The 24,903-nt window shown below is 49.8% G+C and overlaps 1 protein-coding gene across 7 annotated transcripts in view; it reads right to left on the bottom strand.

Moving 5' to 3' along the window:
- rapgef4a (Rap guanine nucleotide exchange factor 4a) overlaps nucleotides 1-24,903 on the bottom strand; it is a 631,693-nt gene that overhangs the window by 198,505 nt on the left and 408,285 nt on the right. For 5 of the 7 annotated variants that reach the window (XM_072476111.1, XM_072476137.1, XM_072476121.1 and 2 more), the window contains 2 exons: nucleotides 5,797-5,850; nucleotides 2,060-2,166 (listed from right to left, as the gene is read on the bottom strand). In XM_072476111.1, coding sequence (XP_072332212.1) covers nucleotides 2,060-2,166; nucleotides 5,797-5,850 — 161 coding nt within the window. The remainder of the gene's footprint in view (nucleotides 1-2,059; nucleotides 2,167-5,796; nucleotides 5,851-24,903) is intronic. The other 2 variants (XM_072476128.1, XM_072476166.1) reach the window with 1 other exon arrangement.

Here is a 24,903-nt window from a genome sequence, read left to right as displayed (position 1 = left end):
CCGGAGTTACCCCTGAAATTGGCTTGCGACGCATCACCTTATGGGGTAGGAGCCGTAGTTTCTCACATAATGCCCTATGGTGAAGTGAAGCCACTGGTATTTGCACACAGGTCCTTGAACAAAGTAAAAATGAACTTTACATTGATAAAGAGGATAAAGCTCTCGGCATCATTTCGGAATCAAACATTTTTACCAATACCTATATGGAAGGAAATTTACCAATGGATTATAGACGACTGACGACGATACTTCAGCCGCACACCGGTATTCCATCTCTAGCAGTGAGCAGATGCAGAGATGGACATTGCTGTTGTCAGCACATACATACACAATAAAACATTGTCAATCAAATCTCCATGGGCACACTGGTGGACTCTCTAGATCAGTCATTTTCACACTCAGGGTCGGGACCGCGGGTGGGTGCTGGGAGGGTCGGGTAGCAATCGGTTGTGGCATTCACAATTGCAAGAAGTGCTCAATGGCCGTGACCGGCTTTTAAAAAGGCAAACATCCCACGCGTGCGTGCCCCTGCAGCCGGATGTAGCATGCGCAGACCCTGAGCCTAGCGGGGCAGACCACCTCTTCCGTGCGTCAGCGCGTTGTCCCAGGAGCAGATTTTTTTTTAAAAATCAACGGAGTCTTCCCGCCAGAAGTGGCAGCAGAAAGGACATCACGCGCCAGATATGCTGACGTCATGTGCTCAGGGCACGAAATTACCAAGAAGACCTTCCTCCGTTTTGCAGCTACAGCAAGCAAGCAACAGTGTGAAGAACTGGAGATGGATCTTTTTGGACTAAGGAAGAGGGGGCCAGAGACACAAACAGGTCAGGATCTCACAACTGAATCTGCTGGAGAGAGCTTTGCAGAAGAGTCCACGGCAGGACAAAGCAGTGCTGGTGTGAGCACCAAGACTTCTGATGAACTATCCATACAGAAATGTAGCATTGAATGACAAAACAATTGAGATAATGAGGACCAAGCAGGCTCACCTGTCACATTAAAGGTAAGCGAAAAAGGTGAGTCGTGAAGTTCGGGCGGTGTGCTTCACGGCAGCATTGTGGATAGCACAATTGCTTCACAGCTCCAGGGTCCCATGTTCGATTCCGGCTTGGGTCACTGTCTGTGTGGAGTCTGCACATCCTCCCCGTGTGTGTGTGGGTTTCCTCCGGGTGCTCCGATTTCCTCCCACAGTCCAAAGATGTGCAGGTTAGGTGGATTGGCCATGATAAATTGCCCTTAGTGTCCAAAATTGCCCTTAGTGTTGGGTGGGGTTCCTGGGTTATGGGGATAGGGTGGAGGTGTTGACCTTGGGTGGGGTGCTCTTTCGAAGAGCCGGTGCAGACTCGATGGGCCGAATGGCCTCCTTCTGCACTGTAAATTCTATGAAAGGTCGGCCGTCCGGCGTCGGTCCTGAATGTCGGCCGGCTGGTAAAAATGGGTCCCCGAAAATGAAGTTTGAAAAACACTGCTCTAGATTATCTTTACCTAAATGATGTCAATGGCCAGTAACACGCTTGTAACCGTAGGACAAGTTAAGAAATAATCCACTACTGTCAGAAGTTATGGACATGATACTTCTCTGATTTGAATCCATATGTTACCCAAAGACAGGAACTATCCATACAGGCTTCTCCACTGTTAAGGATTCATGCCCCAAACCAACTTCATGAAAGTCAATGTGCGATAGTTAGGATGCAGGAGATAGCCAGAAGCTATTTTTGGTCGCCACTTCCCAAATTTCAGTAATGCCACCCTACAAATAATCACATACAAGGTTTCCATTCAAGTTTCTCACCTCTGAGGGAGCACCAGACAGAGCTCAGGTGCTCCCTGTGGCAATGTGACTGGAGAGAATGGGGTGGGAAGGAGAAAAGGTAACATTAAATCAGAACTTGTATCCTTCTACATTTATAGTTCTAACTGCTGTTGCTCTAGTACACCTCTACTCTGGCACACATTTTAACATGGATTAAAATTTATTGGCTTTGCTTACTGACAGAAAGGCTTCGAAAATGAAAGAAAAAGATTTAATTTCAAAAGTGACTAGCACCATACTCACTTATAGGTTTTCAGGTGGTATTTCCGATCTCTGATCATATGAGGTGCTTGAGACAGTATTGCATTTCGTAAAACCTTTCCAGCTCTGGGGACTTTTTCAGATGGAACCTGCCAAGGAACAGAATAGAAAAGGCTCAAGAAACCAGTCACTTTGAATATATTTGATTACTGTCGATTAAAATAAATATTTTCTTAATTTGTTCATGGGATCTGAACATTGACAGCAAGGCCAACATTTATTGCCCATCCTCAATTTCTCGAGAAGGTGATAACCAGTTGCATTGTTGAACTGTTGCAGTCCACGTGGTGTAGGTGCAGCCAGTGCAGTTGGAGAGAGAGTTTTAGGTTTTTGAACCAGTGACAGTGAAGAAACGCAGTTCCAAGTCAACACGCTGTGTGACTTGAAGGGTTTTTGAAGGTGGCTATGTTCCCATATACTTGGTGCCTTTGTACTTCTAGGTGGTAGAATGGCAGTAGAGCGGCACGGTAGCACTGTGGTTAGCACTGTTGCTTCTCAGCGCCAGGGACCTGGGTTTGATTCCCAGCTAGGGTCACTGTCTATGCATTCTCCCAGTGTCTGCGTGGGTTTCCTCCAGGTGCTCCGGTTTCCAAGTCCCGAAAGACGTGGACATTCTGAATTCTCCATCCGTGTACCTGAATGGGTGCCGTAATGTGGCGACTCGGGGTTTTCACAGTAACTTCATTGCAATGTTAATGTAAGTTACTTGTGACACTAATAAAGATTATTATAGAGCTTGCAGGTTTGGAAGGAGTTGTCAAAGGAGTCTTGGCAAGATGCTGCAATGCATCCTCTAGATAATACACAATATCACTAATGGGATGCCAATCAACCAGGCTGCTTTGTCCTGGATGATGTTGAACATCAGGTTTTGTTGGAGCAGCACTCATCCAGAAAGTGGAGAGTATTTTGAATACATGCCTGAATTCTGTAGATGGTGGACAGACTTTGGGGAGTCAGGTGGAGAGTTACTCATTGCCAAATTCCTCGTCTCTTTTTTTATTCATTGATGGGATGTGGGCGCCGCAAGCTGGGCCAGCATTTATTGCCCAGTCTTTTTTTTTTTTAATTTATTTTTTCCAATTAAGGGACAATTTAACATGGCCAATCCACCTAACCTGCACATCTTTGGGCTGTGGGGGTAAAACCCACTCAGACATGGGGTGAATATGCAAACTCCACACGGACAGTGACCCAGGGCCGGGATTCGAACCCGGGTCTTCAGCACCATAGACAGCAGTGCTAACCACTGTGCTACGTGCCACCCCTATTGCCCATTCCTGAGAACATTTAAGAATCAACCACATTGCTGTGGGTCTGGAGTCACAGCAGGCCAGACCAGGTAAGGACGACAGATTTCCTTCCCATTAAATAACCAGATGTTTTTTTTAACAGCAATCAAAATGGTTTCATGGTCATCATTAGACTTTTAATTCCAGATTTTTATTGAATTCAAATATCACCATTTGCCAGGATTCGAATCTGGGTCCCCAGAGCATTACTCTGGTCTCTGGATTAGTAGTCCAGCGACAATACCACTATGCCACTGTCCCCCCAGACCTGCTCTTGCAGCCACAGTAGGTGTGGATGTCCAGTTCAGTTTCTGGTCAATGGCGAACCCTAGGATGTTGATGATGGGGAATTCAGTGCTGGGAATGCTGTTGAACGGCAAGAACAGACTCTTAGATTATCGCTTGTTGGAGATGGTCAATGCTTAGCACTTGCCATCCTTCAGTACAAGTCTGAATATTATCCAGTTCTTGCTGTACTCTTCTGGAGGAGTTACAAATGGAACTGAAGACAAACATTCCCACTTCTGAGGGAAGATAATTGATGAAGTAGGTGTTTGGGCTGAGGTCACAGCCCCTAGGAATTGTGCTCGGTACTATTTCAATCAGTGTAGATTTTTCTCTGATTCCCATTGACTTCAGTTCACTAAGATTCCCTGATGTCACACTTGCTAAAATGCTGCTTTGATGTCAAGGACAGCTGTGATGAAACTAATAGCAAAGCTCACACAGAATTTTCTCGATTTTGCACAGAGTTTTGGCTGAGGTGAGAAAATGGCCTGCAGCTCTTTCTCATCACATTTTATTGTTTTCACAAGAGTGCAGCAGACAGAGGCGTGGCTCACGCCATCATGCTAGTGGGGTGGGCAGGGAAAAACTGGCAACGCCGGGAATTCAGAGATCGGGGCGCCTGATCTTCAATTAAAAAATAAATAGGAATCCCCCACCGCGATACACGTGACACCCCCCAGATAGTCGGTCAACCTCTCTTTCCCCCCCCCCCACCCCCCAAACAGACAAGGGGAAACCCCTCCCCTAATTGAGCACCCCAGAGAGCCTCTTGGCACTGCCCGGTCATGTCCCTATCCGCCCAGGGTTTATATTTACCTGTATACTGACGGGTTTCCTTTGCCTGGTTCTCGTTTTTAAAAACCTGGTTGTAAACCTTGCTGACATGGGGTGAAATTCTCCGTAATCGGCGCGATGTCTGCCGACCGGCGCCAAAAACGGCACGAATCAGTCCGGCATCGCGCCACCCCAAAGGTGCAGAATCCTCCGCCCCTTGAGCGGCCGAGCCCTAACCTTAAGGGGCTAGGCCTGCGCCGGACTGATTTCCGCCCCGCCAGCTGGCGGGAAAGGCCTTTGGTGTCCCGCCAGCTGGCATGGAAATGACATTGCCGGGCGGCGCATGCACGGGAGCGTCAGCGGCCGCTCACGGCACCCCCGCGCATGCGCAGTGGAGACCATGGCGAAGGCGGAAGGAAAAGAGTGCCCCCACGGCACAGGCCCGCCCGCGGATCGGTGGGCCCCGATCGTGGGCCATGCCAGCCCCCGGGGCCAGATCACCCTGTGCCCCCCCCCAGGACCCTGGAGCCCGCCCGCGCCGCCTTGTCCCGCCGGTAAGAGAGGTGGTTTAATCCACGCCAGCGGGACAGGCATTCCAACAGCGGGACTTCGGCCCATCCGGGCTGGAGAATCGCCGGGGGGGGGGGCCCGCCAACCGTCGCAGCGCGATTCCCGCCCCCGCCGAATCTCCGGTGCCGGAGAATTCGGCAATCGGCGGGGGCGGTATTCATGCCAGCCCCCGGCGATTCTCCGACCCGGCGGGGGGTCGGAGAATCCCGCCCGAGGTTCCTGGTTCTGCAACCGGCGGGTGGGGGCAGGGAAAATCTGAAAACAAGATCTTGCCAGCAAGATTCTCGTTTTCTGACTGTCACAGGATTTTGCACCCACGTCACCATTTTCATGCGCGGCGAAAGCGCAAAATCCCAGCCTGTGTCTTTAACCCCTGTGCTTTGTAGACCATTAGAATTCAGTTCTTATGTTGCACTTCAAAGGCTGTCACCTTAAAACAATGTTGAATATCCTGCTTCTAAAATGTTGAGGTAGGATTAGTTTTCGATAAATAAAAAAGTCTGAAATTAAATAATCAGAAAATTAAAATGTAAAAGCCGTGAGTTAACTTTTTTCATGTGTTAATGTTGGAAATGCTGGCGACAGTAGGACTGCTCTAAGCTGGTTCCTGATTAGCGCTACTGGAGTCCCATTTTAGCACATGTTAAACATTTGACTGCTCTTAGTGATTGTATTTTACTTTTAAGACTATGTTATATTCAGACATTTTTTTTTAAAACCATGAGATAAATTATAAGTCGACAAAATTTTATACAATCTTCATTGCAAAGCATTTCAGTTGTAAATTCCCATTACCTGAGTAATGGTTTTAACAGGATGTAGAGGGATTCTATTTTCAATGACTGGTGTCTGAAAGATAAACACGGTAAAACTTTAAAAAAAAAAGAAAATATCAACACAGTTATGCCTAAAAAAAATCCATAATGAAACTAAAAGGGTAATGCAGAAAAATTAAAGATAGAATGCAATATATCTAGAAACAAAAACAGTGTTGAGAGAAAAACAGTTCCCGTTGAATTAAATGTGACTTCTTCAGAAATGATGTATTCAGAGCAGATTTACACAATACGCAGTGTTTTACCTGTATAGAAACAATGGGCGCGATGTACCGGCCCCATCGCGCTCAACTTGGTGAAGCATTGATTTGTGACACTCGAGATGTCTCGCAAGATTCACCTGAACCTTGTGAGACTTCATGATCTGGATCTTGCCCTCATTGGACAACTTATAGATATGCGTATTTAAATTATTCTCCTAGCGCTTGGATACTTATAGCCTCCCCAGCAAGGCCTCAAACAGGCGCTGTTTAGTATGGGTCCACACAAACAGCACCTGGGGGGTTTCGCAGGCCATTGGAGACCCCTACGTAGGGTGGCCTCCTGGCTCTCCCTCTGGCACTACCATATTGGCACTGTCAAGATGCCCAGGTGGCACTGGCAGGGGCACTGCCAAGGTGCCTATGCCCATGAAGGTGGGGGGGGGGGGGGGGGGTCGGATGAGAGGGGTATGAAGGATGGGAGGGGTGGAGAGCAGGTATGAAAAGGCCTCAAAGGCTGGGGGGAGGGGGGGAAGAGACCTGAAAAGGGGGCCCCTCAGTGACCCCATAGCAGGGTGTCCTCTCTTGGGAGTGTGTGGGGTAAGCCCATGTGTGTGTGGGGGGGGACACCCTCAAGATCACTTGGAGATCGGGGCACACTTTCATAATGCTGGCTCGATCTCGGAGGAGCCGGTCTTGCAGGCGAATTCAGCTCCCCAGCGATGAAAACATTTCTAAATGTGGGCTTGATCAGGGAGAAACTCCCCAAGGCCCCCCAAAATGACTTAAGTGTGGTTGAATAGCAGTGTGGATCTCAGCCAAACATCCGACGAGGAATACCCCATCAAACTCATCCAAATTAGCACTTAATCTTTGGTTGAATCATACACAATGGCCGGGATTCTCTGTTCGGCCAGCAGCGCACCCACAACTGCAGGTTTCCAAATGGCATGGGGTGGTCACAATGGGAAATCCCATTGGCAGGTGGCAGGAATGGAGAATTCCGCTGCTGGTGAGGGCGAGCTGCTGAGGAACATGCAGTTGGCGGACCAGAGAAACCTGCCCGATGTGTTTGTTTTATAATAGTCCTATGAAATAGGAGTTACTCTTTTTTTGGGTGGGGAGAAAATGACTCATGATATGCAGAATAATAGCAGATAAAGTTCACTGAAAACAGTGGGAAACTGTTTAATGTAAACACATTAGAGTATACATCAGGTATTCAGGATTATTGGCTTTAAATAAGTAAAACATATCCAGTAGAGGAATCTCAAAAATAACATTCCTTTTCCAAAATTAAATTTATGGAATTAAGATTTATTCAAACAAAATAGCTCTGCTCAAGGTTACCCACTCAATACTATAAAAGGGGACATCTTGTGGGAGTGCTCCTGTCTCTGGGCCAGAGGCTCCAGCTTGAAGTTCCATTCCAGGACTTGTGGGCTACAGGAGGAGCGTTTAGGCTGATAATCAGCATGCTAAACCTTCCAACACTTATACTGAGGGGAAAAAGTGACACGATGCAAAACAAGTACTGTAAAAGGACATCATCAATAACCAAAATGTGACGTTGGAAAGGAACAGACAGTTACAGTTGACCTTGCAAGAAACCAAAAAGATTCTCACGGCTTCAGGGATAGTAAACATTCTGTGCATTGACAGTGTACATAGGGTTCCAACAATTTGAGACTGGGCAAGGGAACATGAAAGCAATGTATCCAGAGAATCTATTTCAATCCTTCAGCAGTTCTACATCCTGTATACTCACACATTTTGCTTTTATTCTGCCTAGTCATAAAACCAGGGTGAAAAGAAACCTGAACAAATAAACACACATGTTGCACAATGCTAAATTTTCTCTCTCTGGAACAAAACATTTTGAATTGAATGTCACAAAAACAAGTTTTCTCAAATGACCTATTGCAATTCCTACCTGTCTGTGAGGAAACAAACTTCAAAATCACATTAGGTACAATGAATAGACAAATCTAACCAAACATAACCTTTCTCAACAATCATTTGAATAGATCATAACAAGATATTGAAGGTGTACTCTGGATTCTGCCATTTTAATCTGAAACCCTGATTTTAACCTAACCTGTGCAGTATAAATGGGGCAGATTGTTGATAAACCCTCCTTTCACACCCTACCATATTTTATGCTTCACTGAAGTGTTTGTTTTAAAATGGCTAAATGTGAATTAAGAGCAGCACAGTTCAAGCATTGTAGCTGCATAATTAGATCAGGAGTTTATTTTCAAGACCTCAAATGAGCATAGTACATTCCAAATGCACAGGCCCTCAGAAACATTCGCTCCCTCAGCAGGTGAACGCTATGGTAGTACAAGCCAATAATGCTCAATGCGCATTTTAAAAATTATTTAATGGAATGTGGGTATCACTGACTTGGCTGGCATTTATTACCCATCCCCAATTGTCCTCGAGGAGGTGGTGGTGAGCTGCAATCCATGTGGTGTAGTGGTTAGTGGGTGGGTGGGGATGAGCTCTAGGACTTTGTCCTGGTGCCAATGAAAGAATGGTCGGATGGTGCAAGGCTTGGAGGGGAACCTTTAAATGATGGTGTTCTCATGCAATCACTGCCTTTGTCCTGCTCAGTGCTAGGGGTTGTGGACGGGGCTGTCATCAACTACCAGCGTGGAATTGGTCCCAAAACACGAAATACAAGAATAGATTTTATCAATTTATAAATGCTGCTGCTGCTAACTAAGGAAACACTATAGTTATGGTTATTATGATTGAGATTTCTCAAGGTGATCAAATGTGAGTGGGCTGTGCCCACAAAATTGAAAGGCTTCTGCTTTTGTCAATAAAACCAGGAGAATTTTCAAGAGCATACACAAAATCTTATCCAAGGAAGGATGCAATTGTCTTAGAGAGAGTGCAAACTGACTAAACCGATTCCCAGGAGACCAAGTAGTCTAGGCCTATATTCAAAAAAACAATGGTGACATGGAGGAAAATTATTTTATGATGTGCTTAGGATTGGAATGCACTGCCCGAGGTAGATTTGATCCTGGCTTTCAATAGAGAATTGGATCATCATCTCAAGAGAATAAATTTACACAGCTACATGGAATAGGCAGGCCAAATGACCTCCTTTTGTTCAGTAACCATTCTACGTTTCTACATTCTTAGGGTTTAGAGGCAATCTCAATGAAACAAATTAAATTCTGGATGTATATGTGCATAGATCACTAAAGGTGGCAGGATAGGCGGAGAGAGCAGTTAATAAATCATCTAGTATTCTGAGCTTTATTAATAGGGGCATACAGTAAGGAGGTTATGCAGAACTTATACAAGACACTGATTAGACCTCAGCTAGAATATTGTGCACAGTTCTGGATGTCACACTATAGGAAGGATGTGAACACATTGGAGAGAGTACAGAAGAGGTTTCCAAAAATGGTTCCAGGAATGAGAAACCTCAGTTGCGAGGATAGATTGGAGTGATTGGGTCTGAGCTCCTAGTAGAAAAGAAGGCTAAGAGGAGATTTGATAAGAGATGTTCGAAATCATGAGGGGGATGGACCGTGGATAGGGAGACACTGTTCCCGCTTGTAAAAGGATCAAGAATGAGAGGGCAGAAATTGAAAGTGGTTTGCAAAAAAAGCAAATGTGACGGGAGAAGAAAACATTTTCACACCAAGTGGTTCGGGTCTGGAATGCACTGCCGAAAGTGATTCAACTGAAGCTTTCAAGAGAGTATTAGATGATTATTTGAAAAGAAATAATATGCAGACAGTGCATCTATGGGAACCAGACGCAGGCACAGGTGCTCTCCTTCAAGGAATACAAACATGGAGCTGCAAGGTAAGCATTACAGCTATAAAGCGTCCCACAGTCTGTCTGGACAGCTCTCTTGCTTCCAGACAGGGGTCCCTGTGGGGATTCCCCCTATTACAAGGGTCCCTGAGAGGGGGCGGAGAAAGGTCGGGTCACCGCCCCGTGCTTGGGGATCTGGGGGTGGGAGACTGCTGTGTGGTGGTGGGGGGGGATGCAGGCCGTGGGGCTCCACAATTGGGTCACCCACAAGATGGCGGCCCGATATTGAGATTCCCGGGAATCCCTCTTATTCCACGTCAAACACTGAATTACATCTCGCTTTACGACTGCAAGGGGATCGGAAAGCTATTGCAATTCAGCTCTGGCAGGAGAACAAATCCCGCCCCTCGTCTATTTTTCCTGCAGTAGTAGATCTAACTTTGAGAGGAAGCAGTGGGCTATGATACCAGACCAGATCACAAGCCCCCGACCACCTCCAAATTTTGTTCTGATCCAGTTAGGGACCAGTAACATTTGTTGTAAAGTCAGTAAAAGTTGAAATTCCTACTAAGAGAATGAATCCATACAATTCCATTGTTCCGAAACAAAAAACAAATTACTAAACAAAAGTCAGCAAAGCAAACAATCAAGACCAATCTTGTTCTCTAATATGCAGAGTTATGAGACAAACATAAATTACCAAGCAAATTGGTTAAATACACCACAAACTGCATGTTGAATGGCAGGCACTCAAGACTGATCCCACAAAATTTCTCAGTTACCCACCCAGACATCAACAATCATCTTCAGACCTTTCAGTTTCCCCAGAACCTTCTCCAGTGTGCTGGTTTAGCACACTGGGCTAAATTGCTGGCTTTTAAAGCAGACCAAGGCAGGTCAGCAGCACGGTTCAATTCCCGTACCAGCCTCCCCGAACAGGCGCCGGAATGTGGCGACTAGGGGCTTTTCACAGTAGCTTCATTGAAGCCTACTCGTGACAATAAGCGATTTTCATTTTTCATTTCCTTATGAAATGAAATGAAAATGAAATGAAAATTGCTTATTGTCACAAGTAGGCTTAGTGATGGGCACTGCACTCACCTCGGCCCCCTGTTACTCCTGGAGCTCTGGCATCCCACTGGTGTCTTCCACCGTGAAGACTAATGCAATGTAACAAATAATAATAATAATCACTTATTGTCATGAGTAAGCTTCAATGAAGTTACCGTGAAAAGCCCCTAGTCGCCACATTCCGGCACCTGTTTAGGGAGGCCATACGGGAACTATTTAGTTCCTCTGCCATTTCTTTGTTTAATTATTATTTCTCCAGCCACATTTTCCAGTGGTCCAATGTCTATTTTTGCCTCTGTCTTCACTTGTATATATTGAAAAAAACTCTTCCTATCTTCCTTTATATTACTAGCTAGTTGCACATATTTCACCTTCTCCCCCCTTATTGCTTTTTTAGTTGTCCTCTGCTCACTTTTAAAGGTTTCCCACTAATCCTCACCACTTTGTATGGTTTTTCCTTTATGTTGTCCTTGACATCCCTCGTCAGCCTTGGATGCCTTGCCCTCCCCTTAGCTCCTCCTCCTTCAGATGAATTCTGTTGTGCCTCCCGAATAACCCCAAAAAACTCCTGCCATTGCTGTTCTACTGTCTTCCCTGCTAGGCTCCTTTTCCAATCAACTCTGGTCAGCTCCTCCCTCATGTCTTTGTAGTTACCCTTATTTAATTATAATACCGTTACATCTGAATGCAGCTTCTCCCTCTCAAACTGCAGGGTAAATTCTATCATATTGTGGTCTCTGCTCCCTCAGGGTTCCTTCACCTTTAGTTCCCTAATCAAATCTGCCTCATTACACATCACCAAATCCAGAATTGCCTGTTCCCTGGTAGGCTCTGTCACAAGCTGCTCCAAAAATCCATCTTAGACATTCCACAAATGTCTTTTCTTGGGAGCCACTACCAATCTGATTTTTCCAGTCCACCTGCATATTGAAGTCCTCCATGATTATTGTAATATTGCCTTTTTTACATGCCTTTTCGATATCCTGATTTATTTTCTGCCCCACATCCTGACTATTGCTAAGGGGCCTGACATAACTCCCATCAGGGTCGTTTTACCATTGCGATTCCTCAACTCAACCCACAGAGATTCTATGCCTTCTGATCCTATATAATTTCTTGCTGTCGAATTAATTTCATTCCTTACAACCAATGCAACCCCTCCTCCTTTGCCCATCTGCCTGTCCTTTCGATAGGACATATATCTTGGGATAGTTAGATCACAGCCCTGATCCCCTTGCAGCCACGTCTCTGTGATGCCCACAGCATCGTACCGGCCAATTTCAATGTGCGCAACAAGCTCATTTACCTTGTTCTGTATACTGCGCGCATTTAGTTACAACACTCGTCGCCGGAACTCCCAGCGTAACAAGAGATTGGATCGCCATTTTTAAATGACGCCCCGATCTCAGAGGCCCCAAAGCGATCCCTGACCTCTTCCACCCCCCCAAAAAAAATCTGGCACCCTGGCAGTGCCCATTACCTGTGATGAACGGTTACTGCCTTATCATCATGTAAGGTGATGTCCCCTTTAAGACCGGGCTTGGAACCCTGGGGACTCCGCCTCTGGCTTCGCTCATCTGTGAGCCATACATAAAGGGCTGCCTCATGGGCTGTGCAGCAGTCAGCACATGTCTCAGCTCTAGCATAGTTCTTAGTCTAATAAAGCCTTCTTTACCGTTTACACTCTAAGCGTCGTTATTGAGGGTACCTCATTACCCCAGCCACCTCAGCCAACAGGTGTCCTCAGCTGTATGGAGCTGACCATCTCTGCTTGCTTCCGACTGGAACGTGAACTAATATTTTGTGCTGCAGCCAGTCCCAACGTTGTAGTTTTCCATGGCATCTTTTTTCCACATGTGCGCTGCTGTCAGACTGGCCAAGCCAGTCAGCCTCATGCTGTTGCTGCCCCCACGACTGTCAGATGAAAACTGGAACCATGCATGTGTGGCTCGTCTCCCCACCATGCTCCACATTGGATTCCAAGGCATGCCAGGGGCTGCAGTCCTCAGCCCTGAAGCACAGTGTGCACCAAACAATATAGATTACCTTCCTAACAGCACTGTGGGTGTACCTACACCACAGACTGCAACGGTTCAAGGGTAATTACAGATGGGCAGCAAAATGCTGGCCTAGCCAGCGACACCCACATTTCTAATCTGACCTCTGTGCATTACTCATCCCACTTCTGTCCATTACTGCAAAAACAGCTTACTGTCCATTCTTTTTGACAGCATCGTTAAGTAGATGGTTTGTTAAACTGTTTACATATTTTAGATTTTGCAAAGTCATTATTCCACACAAATAATTCATTTAGTACTTAGTAGATAATGACAGAAACCACTGCCCCAAAAATGAAAAGGGATTCACGAAAACAGATCTGTTGCTTACCAGTGATGCATGCCAATGCTAGCAAACCAAGAATGTGACAGAAAACCTTTCAGCAATTTAAAAAAATGTAATTGTCATATTATAAAACGCCATACTACCAGCAGGTTAGCAACACCAAAAAGAATTGCCTATAATTTCTGCAACTGATAATTATGTCGAGCCAATTAATATTTCCTCAGCCCATCAGGAAAATAGAAAAAGCAGCACAGGGCAAATTGTCTCCAGTACAATGAATATTAGCAGTAGATGTAAATTAAAATAATATTTTTAGAAGTTATGTGTCATAATTTTTTCTACTACAGCATTATGTTGCTTACAAAGGTTCTCTCTTCGAATTATGGAATGGTTACAGCACAGAAAACACCAATTTGTCTGTGGTGTCTGTGTTGGCTGTATGAAGGAGCAATTCAACAGGAGCTGCCCCCTGCCTGTACATGCTCCTTTTCAGATAATAATCCAATTTTCCCTCTTGGATGCCTCGATTGAACTTGCCTGCACCACACTCAGGCAGTGTATTCCAGATGCGAACCATTCACTGCACACGGTAGTTTTTCCTCACCTTTCTGTTGCTTCTTTTGGTAGTTATCTTAAATCTGTGCCCTCCGAGTTGTCTGTCCATCTCCAAGTAACTGGAGACAAAGCATCAATACACTGGCCTTCTCTCACAGTCGAGGCAGTGGGGAGGGGTGGGCCGATCTTGATAAGCTTTGTTGGGGGGGCAGATTTGCAGATAGATAGAAACAACTTATTCATGGTCACCTTGCTTTTTTAAGGTTTATATCTTGATATCTTTATATTAGCTTTTTTGAAAAAAGGAGATTGGTGACCAAATGTTTTTCCACTTTGAAAACACCTCATTTTTATTTGCGTAGAAAACAAAATTTTGTAGACTATTTCCAGTTATTAAGACTTGAACAGCATTGTGAAGGTGGTTCAAAGGCTCCCCAACAATGTTTGTACAGGAAAGGACAGCTGGTGACCAAGGTTATGGCTATTTTATGTAGGCTACCTAAAATGAATCCCTGCATACCGAATTATGTGTGAAAAAACAAAGAAATTTGCAAATGGATCTGTTTCTAACCCTAAATCAAGCTGTTATTTATATATCTGGGGCGGGGGGTCGGAGAATCGCCGGGGGCTGGCGTGAATCCCGCCCCCGCCGGTTGCTGAAGTCTCCGGCACCGGAGATTCGGCGGGGGCGGGAATCGCGCCGCGCCGGTTGGCGGGCCACCACCCTGCGATTCTCCGGCCCAGATGGGCCGAAGTCCCGCTGCTAGAATGCCTGTCCCACCGGCGTGGATTAAACCACCTCTCTTAACGGCGGGACAAGGCGGCGTGGGCGGGCTCCGGGGTCCTGGGGGGGGGCGCGGGGCGATCTGGCCCCGGGGTGTGCCCCCACGGTGGCCTGGCCCGCGATCGGGGTCCACCGATCCGCGGACGGGCTTGTGCCGTGGGGGCACTCTTTTCCTTCCGTCTTCGCCACGGTCTCCACCATGGCGGAGGCAGAAGAGACTCCCTCCACTGCGCATGCGCGGGGATGCCGTGAGCGGCTGCTGACGCTCCCGCGCATGCGCCACCCGGCAATGTCATTTCCGTGTCAGCTGGCGGGGTACCAAAGGCCTTTCCCGCCAGCTGGCGGGGCGGAAATCATTCCGGCACGGGCCTAGCCCCTCAAGGTTAGGGCTCGGCCGGTCAAGATGCAGAGGATTCCGCACCTTTGGGGCGGTGCGATGCCGGACTGATTTGCGCAGTTTTTGGTGCCGGTCGGTGGACATCGCGCTGATACCGGAGAATTTCGTCCCTACTGGACATTGCTTTTGTTTTCTGAATAAGTTAAATTCAGTCATCTTATTTGAAGGGGATGAGAATTGCCCTGTATCTGACCCATAACTATTTTTGAGATCAATTCTGGCACCGTGTAAATCATCAAATTCTGACAAAGCAAACAATTCAAAAATAAAATAATCTACAATATACCTTGGTACAGTAGTTACAATTCCATTACTCTAGCTTTGGAGTTTCAATGTTATCCCCGTAATTAAAGGAAATGGAGTCATTCGCTAATAATAGTCCTTCCAGAGAGTGACACATTAGTAATGTTACAAGCTAAAATTAATGCCATATCTTTGGTGCTATAGGATTAATTTAGACATAAAAGTGAATCACAAATATATCCATCTCTATTGGAGTTTAATGTGAATTTACACTCCACAAATTATCAGCTTTGTTGCATTTCACAATGATAGAACGTCAGGACAAATCATCATTTCAAATACCGGTACCTACTCTTCTCAGGGAGTCGTCTCTCTCTGCTTCAAGGGAAACAGCAACACTTGCATCGCAACTTTGTGATCAGGGGCACAAAACAATTTCCATTTGGACACATTTGGTTGATGCAAGGAGCATAGCTCCCAGGGCACAGCTGCAAAGCCGAAAGAAGTTCAATGGCCTCAGCTATCAAGGTAAGAAGATTACCTAATGCTCTGCCCACAGTTCCAGCTGCTGTACAGATAATACTCCCCTTTACATTCTACAAACGCTACACCACACTGCACTTCTCTCATGTTCACATTACTACATATGAACTATTTGGCCAGGGGGTGAAAATTCTCCAACCACCTCAAGAACATCACTAATTCACTCCCTTCATTCTTGTCAAAGATTGCACACAACTTGCAACAGGAGGCTGCCAGCATGGTTGTAAAGTCCGCCTGCACATCATCTCCGCCACATCCATATTAGCAATCATGGTGTCATAATATCCACTCATGCATATAATGAGATGCAGACAGGCAGTGATTGATACACAGGATGACCAGTAAGCACACAGCACAGTGCAGCCAATCACCGGACAGGCCACTACCACTATAAAGCCAGAGGGCACTAGGTTTCCCGCTCTCTCGGGACCCAGCCACTGAGACAGTCAGAGTGTGGTAAACCACTGTTACACCAGTATTAGGTGATGTAAGGTAGGATCTGTACTACAGGTTCGCCGGTAGCCCCTGCCTGCTGGCTTCGCCCAGTAGGAATATAAATATGTGTCCCCTCTATTCAGCAGCCATTTCGCCTCCAAATCAAACCAGATCGCCTGCAGCTGGATCCTCAATCAAGCGACGCCAAAAAGGACTTTAATCACTGGCTAGTTTGCTTCGAGGCCTATATCAACTCAGCGACCACCCCTCCGACGGAGGCTCAGAAGATACAGATCCTGTACTCAAGGTTGAGCTCCAACGTGTTCCCGCTGATCCAGGACGCCCCGACCTACGCAGACGCCATGGCGCTCCTCAAAGAAAACTACGCACAGAAAGCGAACACACTCTTCGCCAGGCATGTACTCGCCACTCGTCTCAACTCCCTGGTGAGTCCATAGAAGACTTCTGGCGGGCCCTAATCCCGCTCGTCCGGGACTGTGACTGTCAGGCCGTTACGGCCACCGAACATTCCAACCTTTTTATGCACGATGCATTTGTAACGGGGATTGGGTCGGACCTCATATGCCAAAGACTGCTGGAAGGGGCCACGCTCAACCTAGCAGAGACTAAAAAGCTAGCAATCTCCATGACGGTCGTCTCACGTAATGCTCAGGCCTACCCCTCTGGCCGCGCGGCCCACCCCTCCTATCCCTCGGGAACCCCACAGACGGCCGCCCCAGCGGGGGCCTTACCCAGCCAGTACGCCTGCACCACACGCCAGCCCGCGCACCCTGGGTGTCCCCGATGTTACTTCTGCGGCCAGCAGAAGCACCCCTGCCTACGCTGCCTGACCGGCGCTGCCATTTACAAGGCTTGCGGCAAAAAGGAGCACTTCGCCGCGGTGTGCCAGGCCCACGCAGTCGACGCTATCGCCCCCTCCCCCCTGACCTACACACAATGGGTGCCGCCATCTTCGTCCTGGACCACGAGTGGCCATGGGCACCGCCATTTTCACCTCCCAGGACCACGCGCAGCCAGTGGGCGCCGCCATCTTCGCCTCCCGGGGTCACATGCGGCCAGTGGGCGCCGCATCATCCCCTCCTCAGTCCACGTGCGGCCCATGGGTGCCGCCATCTTGTCCAGCCCCTGTAACGTGCGGCCCATGGGCGCCGCCATCTTGTCCTGCCCCCGCAACGTGCGGCCCATGGGCACCGCAATTCTGTCCCCCGCAGGATCTTCAGGTGCCGTCATCTTGTCTTCCCCACGGGGCATGGACACTGACAACATTCCATGACCTGGGTCCCCCACGCTCTCCATCTTCTGACGCCAGCGACGACCGACCGCAGCTCACCTCAGTGACGATCGACCAGTCTCGTCCGCACAACCTGGCTACCGCTTCGACAAGTGTGAAAATCAATGGCCACATGACCTCTTACCTGCTGGACTCCGCGAGCACCGAAAGCTTCATCCACCCGGATACGGTATGGCGCTGCTCCCTCCCCGCCAATCAAATAATCTCCCTGGCCTCCGGATCCCATTCCGTCGCGATCCGGGGGTTCTGCAGGGTCACTCTCACGGTCCAGGGCGTAGAATTCAGCGGCTTCCGCCTCTATGTCCTTCCTAATCTCTGCGCTGCACTACTACTAGGCCTGGACTTCCAGTGCAATCTCCAGAGCCTTACCCTCAAATTTGGTGGGCCCCTACCACCCCTCACTGTGTGCGGCCACGCGACCCTAAAGGTCGGCCCACCCTCCCTCTTTGCCAATCTAACCTCAGATTGCAAACTCGTTGCCACCAGGAGCAGACGGTACAGCACTCAGGACAAGACCTTCATCAGGTCCGAGGTCCAGCGGTTGCTTTGGGAAGGCATCATCGAGACCAGCAACAGCCCCTGGAGAGCCCAAGTGGTAGTCGTTAAAACTGGGGAGAAACACAGAATGGTCGTGGACTACAGCCAGACCATCAATCGGTACACGCAGCTCGACGCGTGCCCCCTCCCACGCATATCTGATATGGTCAATCAGATTGCACAGTACCGGGTCTTCTCAATGATAGACCTCAAATCCGCCTACCACCAGCTCCCCATTCGTAAATCGGACCGTCCATACACGGCCTTCAAGGCGGACGGTCGCCTCTACCACTTCCTCAGAGTTCCCTTCGGCGTCACTAACGGGGGTCTCGGTCTTCCAAAGGGAGATGGACCGAATGGTCGACTGATACGGCTTGCGGGCCACCTTCCCGTACCTAGACAACGTCACCATCTGCGGCCATGACCAGCAGGACCATGATGCCAAACTCGCCAAATTCCTCCACACTGCCACTCTCCTCAACCTCACCTACAACAAGGAGAAGTGAGTGTTCAGCACAACCTGCTTAGCCATCCTTGGCTACGTGGTCCAGAACGGAGTTCTGGGGCCCAATCCCAACCGCATGCACCCCCTCATGGAACTCCCCCTCCCCCACTGCCCCAAGGCCCTCAAACGCTGCCTGGGGTTCTTATCATACTACGCCCAGTGGGTCCCAAACTATGCGGACAAGGCCCGCCCACTCATTCAGTCCATCCACTTTCCCCTTATGGCCGAGGCACAACAGGCCTTCGGCCGTATCAGAGCTGATATAGCTAAGGCCGGGATGCACGCAGTAGACGAGACACTGCCCTTTCAAGTAGAAAGCGACGCATCTTACGTCGCACTTGCCGGCACCCTCAATCAGGCAGGCAGACCCGTGGCATTCTTTTCCCGCACCCTTCGTGCCTCAGACATTCGGCACTCGTCCGTCAAAAAAGAGGCCCAAGCTATAGTTGAAGCTGTGCGGCATTGAAGGCATTACCTGGCCGGTAAGAGATTCACTCTCCTCACTGACCAACGGCCGGTATCCTTCATGTTTAACAACACGCAACGGGGCAAGATCAAAAACGATAAAATCTTACGGTGGAGAATCGAGCTCTCCACCTATAATGACAAGATTTTGTATCGCCCCAGTAAACTCAACGAGCCCCCAGACGACCTATCCCGAGGTACATGTGCCAGCGCACAAGTAGACCGACTCCGGGCCCTGCACGACAGCTTTGTCACCCAGGGGTCACACAATTATACCATCTTGTCAAGTCTCGCAATCTGCCCTACTCCGTCGAGGAAGTAAGGACAGTCACCAGGGACTGCCAGGTCTGTGCGGAGTGCAAGCTGCACTTCTACCGGCCAGACCGTGCGTGTCTGGTGAAGGCTTCCCACCCCTTTGAACGCCTCAACGTGGATTTCAAAGGGCCCCTCCCCTCCACCGACCGAAACACGTATATTATCAGTGTGGTTGACGAGTACTCCAGATTCCCCTTTGCCATCCCATGCCCCGATATGACGTCTGCCACCGTCATCAAAGCCCTAAACACAATCTTCGCTCTGTTCGGTTTCCCCGCCTACATCCACAGTGACAGGGGATCCTTATTCATGAGTGATGAGCTGCGTCAGTTCCTGCTCAGCAGGGGTATTGCCTCCAGCAGGCCGACCAGCTATAACCCCCTGGAAACGGGCAGGTAGAGAGGGAGAACGGGACGGTTTGGAGGGCCGTCCAACTGGCCCTACGGTCCAGGAACCTCCCAGCCTCTCACAGGCAGGAGGTCCTCCCTGATGCACTACACTCCATTCAGTCACTACTGTGCACCGCTACGAATAACACACCCCATGAACGTCTTTTTGCCTTCCCCAGGAAGTCCATATCCAGGGTGTCGTTCCCGACTTGGCTCGCAGCTCCAGGACCGGTCCTGCTCCGTAGGCACGTCCGACTCCACAAGGCGGACCCGTTGGTGGATAGGGTGCACTTGCTCCATGCCAACCCCCAGTATGTCTATGTGGTGTACCCCAACGGCTGTCAAGATACTGTCTCCCTCAGGGACCTGGCACCAGCAGGTTCCACTCATACACACTTCCCCGGCCTGGCGCCACCCTCCCCTCCCCCAGCGCTCCCAACATTAACCCCACCAGGACCACCCCTCCTTCCCCTGCCCACGCAGGAGGATGAAGAGTATTTTGGCACGCTCCCGGGGTCACCCGACATCAGGCCAGCACCGACGTCGCCAGCATCGACATCGCCGCCACCGCTACGTCGCTCCCAGTGGAACGTCAAGGCACCAGACCGGTTGAATCTCTAACTGGCAACGGACTTTCAAAAGACATTTGTTTTTTCTCCTAATAAAACACTGTACATAAATTCACTACTGTATATAGTTCTCCACCACCCCCGCCGGCCTAATCTTTAAAAGGGGGTGAATGTGGTAAACCACTGTTACACCTGTATTACGTGATGTAAGGTTGGACCTGTACTACAGGTTTGCCGGTAGCCCCTGCCTGCTGGCTCCGCCCAGTAGGAGTATAAATATGTGTGTCCTCTATTCTGCAGACATTTTGACAGCTGCTGTGGGAGGCCACACATCTTACTGCAATAAAGCCACTGTTGTATTCAACCTGAGTCTTTGTACAATTGATCGTGCATCACAGAGTCCACGAGCTAGCAAGTGCAAACACCATGCGGTAGCTAGTAAGTCTGGTCAGGCTACTACAAGGTCTCCAGTCAGTTCAGTATAGTGTCGACCCACAGCTGAATATGTATATCAATTCTATCGTTGAATAAAACAGTGTTGGATCTTCTCCAGTGTTAGACGTCTGTTTCTAGCTTCCCTGCAATGTGTGCAGTTCACATCGAACCTACCTGCCTAACACATCATGGTACCAGAGTGCTACAGATCATGACGGACCTACCTCGAGTGAATCAGCATTGACCAGCAAGCAGCCACCCGGTGAAATGGAAAACATCCAGCCTCCTCCGCCGCTCCAGCAACCTCGGCGGCAATTGGAAAATCCTCAAGCAAAAGTTCCTCTTGTACATGAGGCCTCTGACCTCGAAGCAGCATCGGATGCCAGGAAGATCGCGCTATTTCTCTCCACCGCGGGGGACCACACCATCCACATCTACAACTCCCTTACGTTCGCTGACGGCGAAGAAAAAACAAAATTCAAAACAGTCCTGCTGAAGTTTGACAGCCACTGCGACATTGAGGTGAATGAGAGCTTTGAACGGTACATTTTCCAGCAGAGGCTTCAGGGTAAGGATGAACCTTTTCAGTCCTTCGTGACCCATCTCCGCATCCTAGCGCAGTCATGTAACTATGACTCGACGGCTGATTCCATGATCCGGGATCAGATCGTTTTCGGGGTCCACTCCGACTCCCTTCGTCAGCAGCTCCTGAAAGTCAAACAGTTGACCCTCTCTGTCGCTATCGAGACGTGCGTTGTCCATGAGCATGCTAAGAATCGTTACTCCCACATCAGGGCGGCAGAAACTGCAAAGCTGGCCTCCCACGAGGCGGAACGGGTGCAGGCCATTGCACAAAGGCAGGGCCTGAACATCGAGGAGTGGCCATTTTGCGCGCTTTTCCCGGGTCCCTGCGCATGCGCGCCACGACCGAGTGGACAACGAGCCCGACAACCCGACTGCACAGGTGCATACGTCGACCGACCGCACTGCGCATGCGCGATGGTGCACAGATCGCGCTGACGTCAGGGTCATAATGTGTCGGAATTGTGGATCCACCCATTTAAAGCAGCAATGTCTGGCAAAAGGACGCCGGTGTCTACAGTGTGGCAAGCTTGGCCACTACGCAGCCCTCTGCAGATCTGTTCCACCGCTCAGCAGCCAGCGATCCCAGGTGCGGCGCAGAAGTGTCCGCTCAATACAACAAGGCATGCCAGATTCCTATCTCGACAGCCCAACAGACCCTGATGCTGAGTGCCTCAAGTCCCCATACCGGGTGGGCATCATAATTACACATGCGCTGCCTTCCACCACAATGGCAAAATGCCTCTCGATCCTCAGTGTGGATCCCGACGATGAGTGGTGTGCTGTCCTCACAGTTAACAAGGCTCGCATCCGATTTAAACTGGACACCGGCGCATCAGCGAGCATCATCTCAAAATCCGACCTCGACACCATCCGCGCCAGACCAAGCATTCTTCCACCAGCCTGCCAGCTCCTTGACTACAATGGCAATGCCATAGCTGCCAGTGACTCCTGTCAACTAGGGGTACCCAACAAGGTGATCAAGGCAACACTGCGGTTTGAAATCGTCAGGCCTGACAGAGCGTCCCTGCTCGGTGCTCGAGCCTGCAAGCTCCTGAACCTGGTTCAGCGAGTCCACACCATATCATCATCACTAGCGATGGCCTCGCCTAATGGAAACTTGCAAGCCAAGCCAACATAGATAACATTATCACGCAGTACCACAGCGTATTCGATGAAATGGGCACGCTCCCATACCAATATAAAATCCTGCTCAAGCCGAACGCCACCCCTGTAATTCATGCACCACGCCGGGTGCTGGCACCCCTCAAGGATCGTCTGAAGAAGCAATTACAGGACCACCAAGACCAGGGCATCATATCGAAGGTCACAGAGCCAACAGACTGGGTCAGCTCCATGGTCTGCGTAAAGAAGCCGTCAGGGGAGCTTCGCATTTGCATTGACCCTAAGGATCTAAACCGCAACATCATCAGCGGGAGCATTACCCGATACCAAAACATGAAGAGTTGACCAGTGAGATGGCTCATGCCAAATTCTTTACTAAGCTGGATGCCTCCAAGTGTTTTTGGCAAATACAGCTGGACGCGTCCAGTCACAAGCTGTGCACGTTCAACACCCCATTCGGTCGCTATTGCTACAACCGGATGCCTTTTGGGATCATATCTGCCTCCGAAGTACTTCACCGCATCATGGAGCACATGATGGAGGTCACCGAGGGAGTACGAGTATACGTTGATGACGTAATTATCTGGTCCACAACGCCCCAGGAACACATCGCTCGTCTCAAGAAGATATTCCAGAGAATTCACGAACATGGGGCGCAATTCTCCAACCCCCCCCCCACCGGGTCGGAGAATCGCCGGGGGCTGGCATGAATCCCGTCCCCGCCGTGTCCCATATTCTCCGCCACCAGAGATTTGGCGGGGGCGGGAATCGCGCCACGCCGATCGGCGGGAATCGCGCCGGTCAGCGGGCCCACCCCCGGCGATTGTCCGGCCCGTGATGGGCCGAAGTCCCGCGGCTGTCAACCCTCCCCAGCCGGCCTGGATTAAACCACCTTGTGAACAGCAGGACAAGGCGGCGCGGGCGGGCACAGGGGTCCTGTGGGGGGGGGGGGGGGGGGGAGGGGGCGGGGCGATCTGACCCCGGGGGGTGCTCCCACGGTGGCCTGGCCCGCGATCGGGGTCCACCGATTGGCGGGCGGGCCTGTGCCGTGGGGGCACTCTTTCTTCCGCCTTCGCCATGGTCTTCACTATGGCGAAGGCGGAAGAGACCCCATCCCCTGCGCATGCGCGGGGATGACATCAGCAGCGTCTGACGATCCCACGCATGCGTCGCCCGGCGAAGTCCTTTTGGCGCCGGCTGGCGTTGCGCCAAAGGCCTTTCCCGCCAGCCGGTGGAGCGGAAACCGCTCAGGCGCGGGCCTAGCCCCTCAAGGTGAGGGCTTGGCCCCTAAAGGTGCGGGGACTTCCGCACCTTCGGGGCAGCCCGGCGCCGGAGTGATCCGCGCCGTTTTTGGCGCCGGGTAGTGGACATCGCGCCAGTTTGCGGAGAATCCCGCCCATGGTCTCCAGCTCAACAGGGCCAAGTGCTCATTTGGTCAATCAGATATTAAGTTCCTGGGTGACCACATCTCGCAGCAGGGCGTGCGGCCAGATGCCGACAACATTTCGGCGATCAACGCCATGAAGACCCCGGAGGACAAGAAGGCGGTCCTCCGCTTCCTCGGGATGGTCTACTTCCTCGGGAAATTAATTCCCAATATGGCATCCCACACCACGGCCCTCCACCATCTCGTCAAGAAGTCGACGGAATTCCAGTGGCTGCCCACGCATGAAGGGGAATGGCGTGAGCTGAAAGCAAAGCTCACCACAGCCCCGGTTCTAGCGGTCTTCGACCCAACCAAGGAAACCAAGATATCGACTGATGCAAGCCAGGACGGCATTGGGGCGGTGCTCCTTCAGCGAGATGACTCCTCGTCCTAGGCTCCAGTGGCGTATGCCTCCAGGGCCATGACGCCCACTGAGCAATGGTACGCTCAGATTGAGAAGTGTCTGGGCCTCTTGACAGGGATAGTCAAGTTTCACGACTACGTTTACGGCCTGCCAAAATTCACGGTAGAAATGGACCACAGGCCTCTAGTCCATATAATCCAGAAGGATTTAAACGACATGACGCCTCGGTTACAGCGAATTCTTCTTAACCTACGCCGCTACGACTTCAAACTTGTCTATACGCCAGACAAAGAGCTGATCGTTGCAAATGCCCTATCCAGGTCTAACCACACCGTGTGAACAAAGTGACTTTGTCTGCCACATAGAAGCGCAAGTGCAGTTGTGTGCCTCCAACCTTCCGGCCTCTGACGAACGGGTGGTCCAAATTCGTGTGGAGACGGCCAAGGATCCTTTACTGCAGCGTGTGATGCAGCACCTTACCCATGGCTGGCAGAAGGGACAATGTCCCCAGTTTTATAACGTAAAAGACGACCTGACGGTGGTGGAGGGAATCCTTCTGAAACTCGACAGGATCGTAATTCCTCAGAGTGTGCGGGCTATGGTGCTGGGCCAACTCCATGAGGGTCACCTTGGGGTCGAGAAATGCCGACGCAGAGCTCGGGAGGCAGTCTATTGGCCGGACATCAGC

This window comes from Scyliorhinus torazame, chromosome 2 (genome assembly GCF_047496885.1).
Source record: "Scyliorhinus torazame isolate Kashiwa2021f chromosome 2, sScyTor2.1, whole genome shotgun sequence".
Lineage (NCBI taxonomy): Eukaryota > Metazoa > Chordata > Chondrichthyes > Carcharhiniformes > Scyliorhinidae > Scyliorhinus > Scyliorhinus torazame.
Note: the sequence above shows the minus strand (reverse complement) of the source record. Positions and strands in the feature narration are given on the sequence as shown.